Source organism: Cygnus atratus, chromosome 6, assembly GCF_013377495.2.
Source record: "Cygnus atratus isolate AKBS03 ecotype Queensland, Australia chromosome 6, CAtr_DNAZoo_HiC_assembly, whole genome shotgun sequence".
NCBI lineage: Eukaryota > Metazoa > Chordata > Aves > Anseriformes > Anatidae > Cygnus > Cygnus atratus.
Window position 1 is genome coordinate 16,415,442 of NC_066367.1, and position 15,376 is coordinate 16,430,817.

The 15,376-nt window shown below is 39.5% G+C and overlaps 1 protein-coding gene across 1 annotated transcript in view; it reads left to right on the forward strand.

The window, feature by feature from the left end:
* TTN (titin) overlaps positions 1-15,376 on the forward strand; it is a 239,629-nt gene that overhangs the window by 215,612 nt on the left and 8,641 nt on the right. Inside the window, 24 exon segments of the mRNA XM_035572644.1 lie at positions 11-313; positions 461-766; positions 874-2,640; positions 2,740-3,036; positions 3,846-4,133; positions 4,226-4,525; positions 4,613-6,679; positions 6,774-7,076; positions 7,158-7,463; positions 7,559-7,849; positions 7,973-8,272; positions 8,382-8,687; positions 8,835-9,140; positions 9,240-9,521; positions 9,816-10,409; positions 10,504-10,791; positions 10,911-11,210; positions 11,645-11,947; positions 12,261-12,563; positions 12,675-13,259; positions 13,406-13,711; positions 13,809-14,108; positions 14,396-14,971; positions 15,061-15,366. Coding sequence (XP_035428537.1) covers positions 11-313; positions 461-766; positions 874-2,640; positions 2,740-3,036; positions 3,846-4,133; positions 4,226-4,525; positions 4,613-6,679; positions 6,774-7,076; positions 7,158-7,463; positions 7,559-7,849; positions 7,973-8,272; positions 8,382-8,687; positions 8,835-9,140; positions 9,240-9,521; positions 9,816-10,409; positions 10,504-10,791; positions 10,911-11,210; positions 11,645-11,947; positions 12,261-12,563; positions 12,675-13,259; positions 13,406-13,711; positions 13,809-14,108; positions 14,396-14,971; positions 15,061-15,366 — 11,283 coding nt within the window.

The window sequence follows — 15,376 nt, forward strand, 5'->3', positions numbered from 1 at the left end:
TTTATTTCAGTTGCGCCTGGACCACCTAGTGTACCAGAAGTCACAATGATAACCAAAAATTCTATGACTGTTGTCTGGAATAGGCCCACTGTTGATGGAGGCAATGAAATATCGGGATATTTTCTTGAGAAACGTGACAAGAAAAGTCTTAGTTGGTTCAAGGTTACTAAAGAAACCATTCGTGACACCAGACAGAAAGTAACAGGTCTGACTGAAAATAGTGAATATCATTTCAGAGTTTGTGCTGTCAATGCAGCTGGACAAGGTCCATTCTCTGAAGCTTCTGACTTCTACAAAGCTGCAGATCCTGTTGGTAAGAGACAATCCGCAATGTCTAATTGGTTAGAGATCAATGGACAGCGAACAATTAGGGTGGCTTGCATAAATATAACTGAGACAGATTTTTTTCCTTTTTATGATTAAATGTATGTCTTTTTTTTTTTTTAACTATAACTTACAGATAAACCAGGCTCACCAACAAAGTTGAAGGTTGTGGATACAACGAAGACATCTATCACCCTTGGCTGGATTAAGCCTGCTTATGATGGAGGAAGTCCAGTTACAAGCTACGTGGTTGAGAAAAGGGAGGGTGAAGAGCAAGAATGGACTGTAGTCAGCACTAAAGGAGAAGTGAGAACAACTGAGTATGTTGTATCCCACCTTCAGCCAAGTGTTAATTACTATTTCCGTGTGTCTGCTATAAATTCTGCTGGACAAGGAGAGCCTATTGAAATGACAGAACCTGTTCAAGCTAAAGATATTCTTGGTACTGTACCTTTCAGTGATTTACCACTTTTCTGTGTTTTGATTTTTCAAAGCACTTTTTATTTTACATTCCAAATATGCATTATTCATTTTTATTTATTTCCACAGTGGCACCAGAAATCGATCTGGATGTTGCTCTCCGGACCTCTATTGTTGCTAAAGCAGGTGAAGATGTGCAAATAACAATTCCATTCAAAGGAAGACCTCCTCCAACTGTCACATGGAGAAAGGGTGACAAGAATCTTGGGACTGATGAAAGATATATCATCCAGAACACAGAATCATCTACATTACTTACTATTCCTCAAGTTACCCGAAATGATACAGGAAAATATGTTCTTACAATTGAAAATGGAGTTGGAGAACCAAAATCATCATTTGTGAATGTAAAAGTACTTGACACGCCATCTGCCTGCCAGAAGCTACAGCTTAAGCATGTTTCTCGTGGAACAGTTACACTAGTATGGGAGCCACCTCTCATTAATGGTGGTTCTGAAATAACAAATTATGTTGTGGAAAAAAGAGATGCTACAAAGAGGGCCTGGTCAACTGTAACGACAAAGTGTTCTCATACCACTTTTAAGCTAACTAACCTGTCAGAAAAGACTGCATTCTTCTTCCGTGTTCTTGCTGAAAATGAAATTGGACTGGGTGAACCTTGTGAGACGTCTGAACCAGTGAAAGCTGCAGACATACCTGGACCTATAAAAGACCTAGCTATGAAAGATTCTACAAAGACATCTGTTAAACTGCAGTGGAGCAAACCTGACTATGATGGTGGTAGCATTATATCAGACTATGTTATTGAAAAGAAGCTGCAGGAAGAAAAAGAATGGACATATGCAGGCACAAGCAAGAGCTGTGAATTTGAAGTTGAAAAACTTAAAGAACTTTCTGTCATGGAATTCAGAGTTTTTGCAAAAAATGAAAAGGGCATGAGTGATAGTGTTATGGTTGGACCCATTACAGTGAAAGAACATACAATAACACCTGAAGCTGACCTTTCTGACATTCCTGGAGGTCAAATTGCTGTAAGAATTGGACATAACCTGCATATTGAATTGCCCTATAAAGGTAAACCTAAGCCATCAATGAGCTGGCTCAAGGACAACCTCCCTCTTAAAGAAACTGAACAGCTTCGTTTCAAGAAAACTGAAAACAAGATAAGCTTAAGTATCAAGAATGTGAAAAAGGAACATGGTGGCAAATATACTTTGATTCTTGATAATGTCATCTGCAGAAAAACATTTGCAATCACTGTCATCACTCTTGGTCCTCCATCTAAGCCAAAAGGACCTTTAAGACTAGATGAAATCAAAGCAGATAGTGTAGTTCTGTCATGGGAAGCTCCTGAAGATGATGGTGGAGGAGAAATTACTGGCTACAGTATTGAGAAAAGAGAAACTTCACAAATGAACTGGAAGCTGGTGTGCTCGAGTGCTGCTAGAACAATTTTCAAAGTACCAAACCTTGTTAAAGACACTGAATATCAGTTTAGAGTTCGTGCGGAAAACAGATACGGAGTAAGCCCACCTCTTGTCTCAGCAGACGTTGTGGCAAAGCATCAATTTAGACCACCAGGTGCCCCAGGCAAACCTGTTGTATACAATGTAACTGCTGATGGAATGACCATAGCTTGGGATGCTCCTGTTTATGATGGCGGCTCGGAGATTATTGGATACCATGTTGAAAAGAAGGAAAGAAACAGTATTTTGTGGCAGAAGGTTAATGTTGCGTTAATATCTAACAGAGAATACAGAATTACTGGACTGCTTGAGGGTCTGGATTACCAGTTCCAAGTATATGCAGAAAACACTGCTGGTCTAAGCCGAGCTAGTGAGCCGAGCAAGTTTACTTTGGCAGTTTCTCCAGTAGGTGAGTGAATGACCAGTCACACTTCACCCAAGAAAATTCTAGTGTTGTAGACTATGGTGAACAGTAATAGAAATAAATCTTTTTTATTTTTTTTTCCAGACCCGCCTGGTACTCCTGATTACATTGATGTCACCAGGGAAACAGTCACTCTTAAATGGACCCCCCCACTGCGTGATGGAGGCAGTAAGATTGTGGCCTACAGTATTGAGAAGCGGCAAGGAAGTGAAGACCGTTGGCTCCGATGCAACTTCACTGATGTCAGTGAATGCCAATATACAGTTACAGGACTCAGTCCAGGTGACCGATATGAATTTAGAGTTCTTGCAAGAAATGCTGTTGGCACAATTAGCCCACCTTCACAGTCTTCAGGCTATATCATGACCAGAGATGAAAATGGTAAGATTTCTTAATATAATTGTATTTGGGTACTGAAGCCAACTAGAGCTTCTGGAAGATGGGAGGCCAAAGTGGGAGGAATACATGACTGCCCTTCCAGCCAACTCAGAATCATTTCTGTTTGAGTCCAAGGTGGGAGGAGCTAAATTTAAGACCTAAATCTGGTAGACATAGGTAATCAATTGCTGTGTTAGAGTAAAGCAGTAATTTTTTATTCAATGTACTAATAGACTTCTTTTTGTCTTATAAATAGAATTTCGCTGGGATTTATTTGAAAATGAAATATCATCCTACAATATGTTTTTGATGTATTTATGGTTTTGTTACTCTGTGGCAACTTTAACAGTTCATATCATGTACTCTCAGACCTGGCAGACTTAGTTATTCTGGATGGCAGCCCTGTGGTTTTCCTTTCCAAAGTTTCTGATGATTGTGACCTTCAGGAAGGTATTCAGAGTAATTTAAACCTGTCCAGGGAAATCAGTTTCCAGATACTTTTGCTGAAAGTCACGGCACTCTACGTGTGTTGGATAAGAAGCAACAGAAAAGTTGGAAAGGAATAATAGACTGTAATAATCTGATGCACTGAGTAATTTAGAAATGAAAATTTGACTCAGCTTGACATGCTGTAACAACAAACATTAATTTATTTCACCTATGGTAATACATTGCACTGATTGCTAACAGGAAAAATAAGTTTACAGTTCATAATTCTTTATACAACAATCGTTTATAATTACTGTGTTTAAAATAGTATCAGGAAAAATTACTTAGCTATATGAGAATTGATTTATGTTTTCCTTTTTTAGTTGCTCCAACAATTGAATTTGGCCCTGAGCACTTCGAAGGCCTTACTGTTAAAGCTGGAGAGAGCATTAGACTCAAAGCTTTAATCAAAGGACGTCCAGTACCTAAGGTGACATGGTTTAAAGATGGTAAGGAGATTGAAAAAACAATGAGTATAGAAATAACTACAGCTATTGGATATAGCACAATCTTCATTAGAGATGCGACCCGGGATCATCGTGGAGTGTACACAGTAGAAGCCAAAAATGCATCAGGCACTAAACGAGAAGATATTACATTCAGAATACAAGGTACTGCACCAAACACTTCCAGCCTATATTTTTTTAATAGAATTTTAATCTAAGTGCCAGCAAATTTTAATTCTGAACCTTTAATTTTGCAGACACACCAGGAAAAGTTGGTGGACCAATACGATTCACAAACGTTACTGGAGAAAAAGTGACATTATGGTGGGAGCCTCCAGCTAATGATGGTTGTGCTTCTATTTCCCACTACATAATTGAAAAACGTGAAACCAGCAGGATTGCTTGGGCATTAGTTGAAGACAAGTGTGAAGCTTGCAGCTACACTGCACTTAAATTAATAAAGGGCAATGAGTACCAGTTCCGTGTCTCTGCAGTAAACAAATTTGGAGTTGGCAGACCACTGGAGTCTGATCCAGTTACAGCACAAATACCTTACAGTAAGTTTCCATCTCATTCTGTAAAAGTAACTGTTGAGTTAACATTTTGTATTTCTAACGATGTTTTTCTTTTTATTTTTATTTTAGCTCTTCCTGATGCCCCAGGAACTCCAGAGCCCACGAATGTAACAGGAGACAGTATCACACTCACATGGGAAAGACCAAATTCAGATGGCGGAAGTGAGATAAATGAGTATATTCTAGAAAGGAGAGAAAAGAAGAGCATGCGCTGGGTTAAAGTATCCAGTAAGAGGCCCATTGCTGAGAACAGATACAGAGTAACTGGCCTTATTGAAGGCAACGAGTATGAATTTCGTGTCATGGCTGAAAATGCTGCAGGAGTTGGACCTCCAAGTGATGCTTCAAAGTTGATTAAATGTAGAGAACCCGTGAGCCCACCAAGTGCTCCTAATGTTGTAAAGGTGACAGATACATCAAAGACTAGTGTAAGCTTAGAGTGGACCAAGCCAGTTTTTGATGGAGGTATGGAAATAATTGGGTACATTATTGAGATGTGCAAAGCTGACCTAGAAGCATGGCAGAAAGTCAATGCAGAGACCGTTCTTGCTACTAAATATACTGTTGTTGATTTGGAGGCAGGAGAACACTATAAATTCAGAGTTAGTGCTGTCAATGGTGCTGGAAAAGGAGAAAGCTGTGAAGTTCCTGCTTCAGTCCAAACTGTGGACAGGCTTTCTGCACCTGAAATTGATATCGATGCAAACTTCAAGCAGACTCATATTGTACGAGCAGGTGCAAGCATTCGTCTGTTTATTGCCTTCTCTGGAAAACCTATTCCTACTGCTGTGTGGTCCAAAGCAGATGCAAATCTTAGCTTGCGTGCTGACATTCAAACAACTGATTCATTCAGCACATTGACTGTGGAAGAATGCAATAGAAATGATGCTGGCAAGTATGTCTTTACTGTGGAAAACAACAGTGGAAGTAAGTCAATTACATTCACTGTCAAAGTTTTGGACACTCCTGGTCCACCTGGTCCTATTACATTTAAGGATGTGACTCGAGGATCTATTACTTTAATGTGGGATGCTCCTGTTTTGGATGGAGGTTCACGTATCCATCACTACATTGTGGAAAAACGGGAAGCAAGTCGTCGTAGCTGGCAAGTGGTGAGTTCAAAATGCACTCGACAAATCTTTAAGGTCACTGATCTGGCAGAAGGTGTCCCATATTACTACCGAGTGTCAGCAGAAAATGAATATGGTGTAGGTGAACCCTGTGAACTGACGGAACCAATTATAGCCACTGAAGAACCTGCTCCACCTAAGAGACTAGATATTGTTGATACAACTAAATCTTCTGTAGTTTTAGCTTGGCTTAAACCTGACCATGATGGTGGTAGTCGTGTTACTGGATACCTTCTTGAAATGAAACAAAAAGGATCTGACTACTGGATTGAAGCTGGTCAAACAAAACAACTTACTTTCACTGTTGAAGGCCTGGTGGAGAACACTGAATATGAGTTCCGGGTCAAGGCAAAGAATGATGCTGGCTACAGTGAGCCAAGAGAAGCTTTCTCTTCTGTTATTATTAAGGAGCCACAGATTGAACCAACAGCAGATCTCAGTGAAATAAGCAGACAGCTCATAACATGCAAGGCTGGAGGCACCTTTACTATTGATATACCGATTAGTGGCCGCCCAGCTCCAAAAGTGACATGGAAACTTGAGGAGATGAGGCTGAAGGAAACTGAGAGAGTGACCATCAAGACAACAAAAGACAGAACAACACTTACTGTAAAGGACAGTATGAGAGGTGACTCTGGGAAATACTACCTCACACTTGAAAATACTGCTGGTGTGAAAACATTTACTGTCACAGTGGTAGTCATAGGAAGGCCAGGTCCAGTCACTGGCCCAATTGAAATATCGTCTGTCTCTGCTGAATCCTGTGTGCTGACCTGGAAAGAACCTGAAGATGATGGTGGCAGTGACATTACAAACTACATTGTAGAGAAACGTGAATCTGGAACAACAGCGTGGCAACTGGTAAATTCCAGTGTAAAACGTACACAGATCAAAGTCACTCATCTTACAAAATACCAGGAGTACAGTTTTCGAGTAAGCTCAGAAAACAGATTTGGTGTCAGCAAACCCCTTGAATCAAAAACTGTGGTAGCTGAGCATCCATTTGGTAAGTGAAACTTTTTTTAAATCTGTTGTTTTCCTCGGACTACTGTAACTATTTGTAACAACTAACATTCTCCTCACCTTCCATTTGTGTTTAGTCCCACCAAGCCCACCCTCAAGGCCAGAAGTCTATTCTGTGTCTGCAACTGCCATGGCAATTCGCTGGGAGGAACCCTATCATGATGGTGGCAGCAGAGTCATTGGATACTGGGTTGAAAAAAAGGAGCGCAACACTATTCTTTGGGTGAAGGAAAACAAAGTGCCATGCTGTGAATGCAACTACAAAGTCACAGGACTGGTGGAAGGCCTAGAATATCAATTCAGAACGTATGCTCTAAATGCTGCAGGTGTTAGCAAAGCTAGTGAAGCTTCCAGACCTGTAGTGGCTCAAAATCCAGTTGGTAAGTATTACTTTCAATAGTTGTTTTGTTAATTAAGTTAAAAGCGAATTACATTTCTCATTTTTTGTTTTATTTCTCCAGATCCACCAGGAAGACCAGAAGTAACAGATGTCACCAGATCTACAGTTTCCCTGAGCTGGTCAGCACCACTTTACGATGGTGGAAGTAAAATTATTGGATATATTATAGAGCGTAAACCATATAATGAATCTGGTGATGGACGCTGGCTGAAATGCAATTATACCATTGTCTCGGAAAACTTTTTTACTGTGACAGCTCTTAGTGAAGATGAAGCATATGAATTCCGTGTACTAGCAAAGAATGCTGCTGGTGTGATTAGCAAAGGATCTGAATCAACTGGTGCTGTCATTTGCAAAGATGAATACTGTAAGAAATACTCATTTGGAACAATTAAAAAATAACGTTCCATTTTTAATACTGTCATGTAATTTGTTTTTAATCTCTTTTTTTCTTTATGACAGCACCACCAAAGGCTGAACTCGATGCTAGGTTGCAGGGAGAAGTTGTGACCATTAGGGCTGGATCTGATCTTGTTCTCGATGCAGCTGTTGGTGGGAAACCAGAACCAAAAGTCTTCTGGTCCAAAGGCGACAGGGAACTGGACCTATGTGAAAAGATCTCTCTGCAATACACCAGCAAACGAGCCATTGCAATTATCAAGTTCTGTGACAGAAGCGATAGTGGAAAATATACTCTAACAGTTAAAAATGCCAGTGGGACAAAACAAATTTCTGTTCTTGTCAAAGTGCTTGGTATGTATTCCATGATTAATATTCCTATATAATATACTGAAAAAAAAAAAGGCATTATTTTAAATAAGAGTGAGAAGTTTTTCTTAGCTGCTAATAACAATACCTATTTTCACCTCTATTCAGATTCACCAGGTCCATGCTCAGGCAAAATCACAGTTAGCAGAGTAACAGAAGAGAAATGTACTCTGGCATGGAATATTCCTGAGGAAGATGGAGGTGCACAAATCACTCACTACGTCGTAGAAAGGCGTGAAACCAGCAGACTTCACTGGGTTATTGTTGAGGCTGAATGCCAGACATTATCATGTGTGGTAACAAAACTTATTAAAAATAATGAGTACATCTTCCGTGTCAGAGCTGTCAACAAATATGGGCCAGGTGTTCCACTTGAAACAGAACCCGTCATTGCCAGGAATGCTTTCAGTGAGTGTTAATACCTTCCATCCTGTGTCAGAATGTGTGGAATGTTTCTCACAGATTTAAAAAAAATTGGTAAAACTTTTTTTTTTCCACATTAAAAAAAAAAAAACAGCTATCCCAACGCAGCCTGGTGCTCCTGAAGAAGTGAGTGTTGGCAAGGAACACATCATTATTCAGTGGACAAAGCCAGAATCAGATGGTGGCAGTGAGATTAAGGACTATCTTGTAGACAAACGTGAAAGGAAAAGTCTGCGCTGGACACGAGTGAACAGAGATTACACAATTTATGATACCAGACTGAAAGTCACTGGTCTTATGGAAGGCAGCCAGTACCAGTTCCGTGTCACTGCAGTGAATGCTGCTGGAAACAGTGAGCCTAGTGAAGCTTCACAATACATGTTATGCAAAGAGCCATCATGTAAGTTGCCACATTTAAAATATATTTTTATAAATATATTTAATATAAAATATATAAAAATATATAAAAATATATTTTAATATAAAATATATAAACTGTGAAATGTTCCCTGCACCAATATGAAATACATTTTCTTCTTTTTCAAAGATACTCCTGCACCACCTTCAGCTCCAAGAGTTGTGGATACTACCATGCACAGCATAAGTTTAGCATGGTCAAAGCCCACATATGATGGTGGTGCTGACATCTTAGGCTATGTGCTTGAAATAAAAGAAGAAGGTACTGAACAGTGGTACCGACCACATACAACTCCCACTCTGAGGAATGCTGAGTTCACTGTAACTGGCCTTAAAACAAACCAGAAATACCAATTCAGAGTTGCTGCTACAAATGTGAATGGTATGAGTGAATTTAGTGAATCATCAGCAGAAATAGAACCTGTGGAAAGAATAGGTAATTTGAAAACTCAGTGTGTATTTTAAGGAATAATTATGTTTTCCTTCAAAACTACTAAAAGATTAATTTGTTCTGTTTCTTACACCCCTTCATCAGAAATACCTGAGCTTGAGCTTGCTGATGATCTGAAGAGAACAGTAACAGTGAGAGCTGGTGGTTCCCTGCGCCTAATGGTCTCTGTGTCTGGCAGACCTGCTCCTGTAATCACATGGAGCAAGCAGGGTGTTGACCTTGTAAGTCGAGCTGTTATTGATACTACCGACAGTTACACTCTACTTATTGTGGATAAAGTTAATCGGTATGATGCTGGAAAATACGTCATTGAGGCTGAAAATCAATCAGGAAAAAAATCAGCGACTATTTCTGTAAAAGTGTATGGTAAGTACTGCTACAGTTATGTATGGGTATTACACCACTCATAGTGCATGTTGCTTGGGAGTAAGAAACTAAGTTATTTAAAGGAATTTTGCAGTTTAAATAACATGAGAATGTTTGGAAACTCAAAGAAACAATTCAACCCAGAGGAAAATAAGTAGTTTTTAAAAGCTGTGCTAGTTTATAAATCAAATCCAAATGTTGTTTTTCCTCTTTTTTTATTCAGAACTGAATCATTGACCAGAAGAGGAAGGGATCTGGAAGAAAAAAAATAATTTGTTGTTGTTGTTGTTTTAGATACACCTGGTCCACCAGCTGCAGTGAGAATTAAGGAAGTATCAAAAGATTCTGTGACACTTACTTGGGATATTCCAACCATTGATGGTGGAGCCCCAGTCAGCAATTACATAATTGAGAAACGTGAAGCTTCCATGAGAGCTTACAAGACTGTCACTACCAAATGCAGCAAGACATTTTATAGAGTTACTGGACTTCTAGAAGGAGCTTTGTATTATTTCAGAGTACTGCCAGAAAATATTTATGGCATTGGTGAAGCTTGTGAGACATCTGACGCAATACTAGTATCTGATGTACCTATGGTACCACAAAAACTTGAAGTGATTGATACCACTAAGTCAACTGTCACTCTTGCATGGGAGAAACCACCACATGATGGTGGAAGCAGACTGACTGGCTATGTTATTGAGGCCAGCAAAGCTGGAACAGAAAGGTGGTTGAAGGTAGTGACAGTGAAGCCTACTATTTATGAACATACAATTATCTCTCTCAATGAAGGTGAGCAGTACTTGTTCAGGGTCAGAGCACAGAATCAGAAGGGTGTGTCAGAACCACGAGAGATTGTCACAGCAGTGACAGTACAGGACCAAAAAGGTAGGTATCTACTGTTAAAAATAACAGCTGACACCAAATGAACGTGGTATTTATAAAATGGTTACCAAAAATATTAATGTTTTTCTTTTCTTAGTTCTGCCAACAATTGACCTTGCTGGAATACCTCAGAAAACAATTCATGTACCTGCTGGCAAGCCCATTGAGTTAGCTATTCCAATTGAAGGACGGCCACCCCCAGCTGCATCTTGGTTCTTGGCTGGTTCTAAACTAAAAGAATCAGAACGCGTCAAAATGGAGACTGTTGCCAAAATGGCTAAATTAACTGTGCGTGAGACCACCATACATGACACTGGCGAGTATACACTTGAACTGAAGAACACAACTGGAACAGTTACTGATACAATAAAAGTTATAATCCTTGGTAAGAACTTACGCAAGTAATTGTCCACGATCTTTAACTGTCTGAACTTTGTCACCAGTGATATGATTCCTTTTCTCAACATTATTTTTTGGCCTTTAAATTTATTTATTTTTTCATAGACAAACCTGGACCACCTGTTGGACCTATCCGAATTGATGAAATTGATTCAAATTATGTTACCATCTCCTGGGAGCCACCTGAGCTGGATGGTGGAGCTACACTTAGTGGCTATGTGGTAGAACAGCGTGATGCTCACCGTCCTGGATGGCTGCCAGTCTCAGAGTCAGTAACCAGGACAACATACAAGTTCACCAGGCTTGTTGAAAGTGCAGAATATGTATTCCGTGTGGCTGCTACAAACCGCTTTGGAATTGGATCTTATCTGCAGTCTGAAATTATAGAATGCAAGAGTAGAATTCGTAAGTCTACCTTTAAAAATATAAAAAAATACATGTACGTGGGCTTATGTAGCCACACAAAAATACAATTTTCTAGATGTAACTACCTCTTTTGTTCAAATAATATACATTATCATGCACAGTAGTCTTGTTATACTTCCAGGGAACAATGCCATCCACAAACCTGTGCAGGTATTATAGATGCACTGCACAGAACCTGGACAGTAAAATTGGATTTTATGCTCAGGTCTACAGTTGACCTTGAAAAATTGCTTTACCCCATTATAAAAGCAGGATTATTTCACTGATCTAGTTTCTAAACTACTTTGATATCTGCTGATAAAAAGAATTTGATAGGACATTGATATTACCTTGTCCTACATAGTATGTTCAATATTTCTGTGTGTAGAACGATCTGGTGCTTTCTTCACTAATTCTGTGTTTTCTTTTTACAGGTATTCCTGGCCCTCCTGGCACTCCAGAAGTGTTTGATGTCTCTCGAGATGGCATGACATTAACTTGGTATCCTCCAGAAGATGATGGTGATTCACAGATTACTGGTTACATTGTGGAACGCAAAGAAGTTAGAGCAGATAGATGGATCCGTGTAAATAAAGTTCCAGTTACTATGACTCGTTACCGTTCCACTGGGTTGGTTGAAGGATTAGAATATGAACACCGGGTTACAGCAATCAATGCCAGAGGTGCTGGGAAACCCAGCCGTCCTTCCAAGACTGCCATTGCCAGAGATCCAATTGGTAAGTAATTTCCTGTATAGATTAAGCACATGATAGCAGAATGGAAATGATCCTACTAGAAGTCACTCTTTTTTGTAATTTAGAAATTTATCTGGCTATGAAAATGAATGTCAGGGGAGATTCTGACTGGAGGAAACCAAGGAAAACATTAGTGAAAATCTTTCATTCCAAGTTGCCCTATATAAATCCTATTATGACTTAATACAGATCATATGCTAGAAGTTAGCATTTGTTATGTCTTTTAAATGTTCATAAAAAAAATTCCCACTGAGCCTCCCCCTCCCCACCCCCCCCATCTGGTCTTCTCTTCCAGCTCCTCCAGGTAAACCTCAGAATCCAAGAGTCACTGATACTACAAGAACATCTGTCTCCCTGGCTTGGAGTCCACCAGAAGATGAAGGTGGTTCTAAAGTTACTGGCTACTTAATTGAGATGCAGAAGGTTGATCAATTTGAATGGACCAAATGCAATACTACTCCAACCAAGATTCGTGAATATACCTTGACACATCTCCCCCAAGGTGCAGAGTACAGATTCCGTGTGCTAGCCTGTAATGCTGGTGGGCCAGGAGAACCTGCTGAAGTGCCAGGAACAGTCAAAATAACAGAAATGCTTGGTAAGACACTTGTCTTAACTCCCATTGAAAGCTGTCCTAAAGACCTATTTGCCTAAAGGAGGCATATTATCTGTAAAACAGACATAGCATGACATGTTAATTTTCTTTCAGAATATCCTGACTATGAACTTGATGAAAAATACCAGGAAGGTCTCATGGTGAGACAAGGTGGAGTTATCAGGCTTACAATACCCATTAAGGGTAAGCCCATCCCAATATGCAAATGGACAAAAGAAGGACATGACATCAGCAAGAGGGCCATGATTGCAACTTCTGACACTCACACAGAACTTGTGATCAAAGATGCAGAAAGAGAAGATTCCGGCACCTATGATCTGGCACTTGAAAATAAGTGTGGCAAAAAAGCTGTGTATATTAAAGTCAGAGTGATTGGCATACCAAATCCACCAGAAGGGCCACTTGAGTATGATGATATACAAGCTCGTTCTGTCAGAGTAAGCTGGAGACCTCCTACAGATGATGGTGGTGCAGATATACTAGGTTATATTGTTGAGAGACGAGAAGTACCAAAGACTGCCTGGTACACTGTTGACTCTAGAGTAAAAGGGACATCATTAGTAGTGAAAGGGCTGAAAGAAAATGTGGAGTATCACTTCCGTGTTTCTGCAGAAAACCATTTTGGTATTAGCAAATCTCTCAAATCTGAAGAACCAACCATACCAAAGACACCTCTAAGTAAGTCCCCATTTTATATTTTTTAAATATTTTTTTTACTACTGTTTACTTACTACAGTATGGTTCTAAAAGTGCCATAGTCTATGCAAATTTTTTAATGCTGTCATTATTATTTCTATTACTTATGTTGTTATCATTATTAACAGATCCTCCAGAGCCTCCAAACAACCCACCTGAAGTACTTGATGTCACAAAGAGTTCTGTTAACTTGTCCTGGTCCAGACCTAAAGATGACGGTGGTTCTCGTGTAACCGGCTACTACATTGAACGTAAAGAGACATCTACAGAAAAATGGGTCCGGCATAACAAAACACAGATCACCACTACAATGTACACAGTCACAGGACTTGTTCCAGATGCTGAATATCAGTTCCGTGTCATTGCTCAAAATGATATTGGTGAAAGTGAAGCAAGTCCTGCTTCTGAACTAGTAGTTTGCAAGGATCCTTTTGGTAAGAAAATGTTTGCATTAACAATTAATTGCTTGTGTATAGCAATTTAGTGACATTCAAAGAGGAATTTAACTTCTGTATATTCTGCAATTTTCAGACAAACCAAGCCAACCTGGAGAAATTGAGATCACTTCTATATTTAAAGACAGCATTACATTAGAATGGGAACGACCTGAAAGTGATGGTGGCAAAGAAATCCTTGGCTATTGGGTTGAGTATCGACAGTCCGGAGAAAGCACCTGGAAAAAATGCAATAAAGAACGGATCAAGGACAGACAGTTTACAGTAGGAGGTTTACTAGAGGCCACAGAATATGAATTCCGTGTTTTTGCAGAAAACCAGACTGGACTCAGTAGACCTCGAAGGACTGCTATGGCCGTGAAAACTAAACTAACATGTAAGGAAAAAAAAAAAAAAAAAAAAAACCACGTAATATTTACTGTGATATTGCCAAGATCTTGTGTTTCATAAACCATGGTGCCGCACTTAATATGCTGTTTGCTTTACATGTTATTTGCCAACATGACTGTCTTAAAGCACAGCCCAGTCATTCAAATATAAGAGGCACAATTTTAAATAAAGGTTAAATTCCAGTACCATAGTAATAGAGGAACATTTAATCTTCATTATTTTTTAATGAGGAACATTTCATCTTCATTATTTTTTTAATTTTCTTTATTTTAGCTGGAGAGGCACCTGCCATAAGAAAAGAAATGCAGGATGTTACAACTAAACTGGGTGAAGCAGCTCAACTGACATGCCAGATTGTTGGGAGACCTCTTCCGGATATTAAATGGTATCGCTTTGGCAAAGAGCTGCTGCAAAGCCGAAAATATAAAATGTCATCTGATGGACGCAACCATACGCTAACAGTAATAACAGACGAACAAGAGGATGAAGGTCTCTACACTTGTGTGGCTACCAATGATGTCGGAGAAATTGAAACTAGTGGCAAGCTATTATTGCAGGCTCCTCCTCAGTTCCACCCAGGCTTTCCATTGAAAGAGAAATACTATGCGGGTGCAGGTGGCACCCTCCGCCTTCACGTTGTGTATATTGGCCGACCAGTACCAGCAATAACTTGGTTCCATGGCAACAAACCTCTGAGAGGATCAGAAACAGTTACTATTGAGAACACAGAACATTATACTCATCTTGCTATTAAGAATGTTCAACACAAGACTCATGCCGGGAAGTACAAAGTGCAACTCAGTAACACATTTGGAACAGTTGACACTGTACTTAATGTGGAAATACAAGGTAATTTTATGTTCAGTATTTTTGTGGAATATTTTATGAAATATTAACTGGAAAAAGAACTAAAAATATGCTGCTTTTTTCTTTTACAGATAAGCCAGATAAACCAATAGGACCAATCATTATAGAGTCTATACTGAAGAACTCTGTGGTGATTAGCTGGAAACCACCAGAGGATGATGGAGGTGCTATGATAACAAACTACATCATAGAGAAACGTGAAGCCAAGGAAGGAACTGAATGGCAACTTGTTTCTTCAAGCATTTCAGGCACAACCTGTAGAATTGTTAACCTAACTGAAAATGCAGGCTATTATTTCCGTGTTTCTGCTCAGAATACATATGGCATTAGTGAAGCACTGGAGGTCTCATCAGTTGTTGTTATGAAGCCTCCATTTGGTAAGTGAAC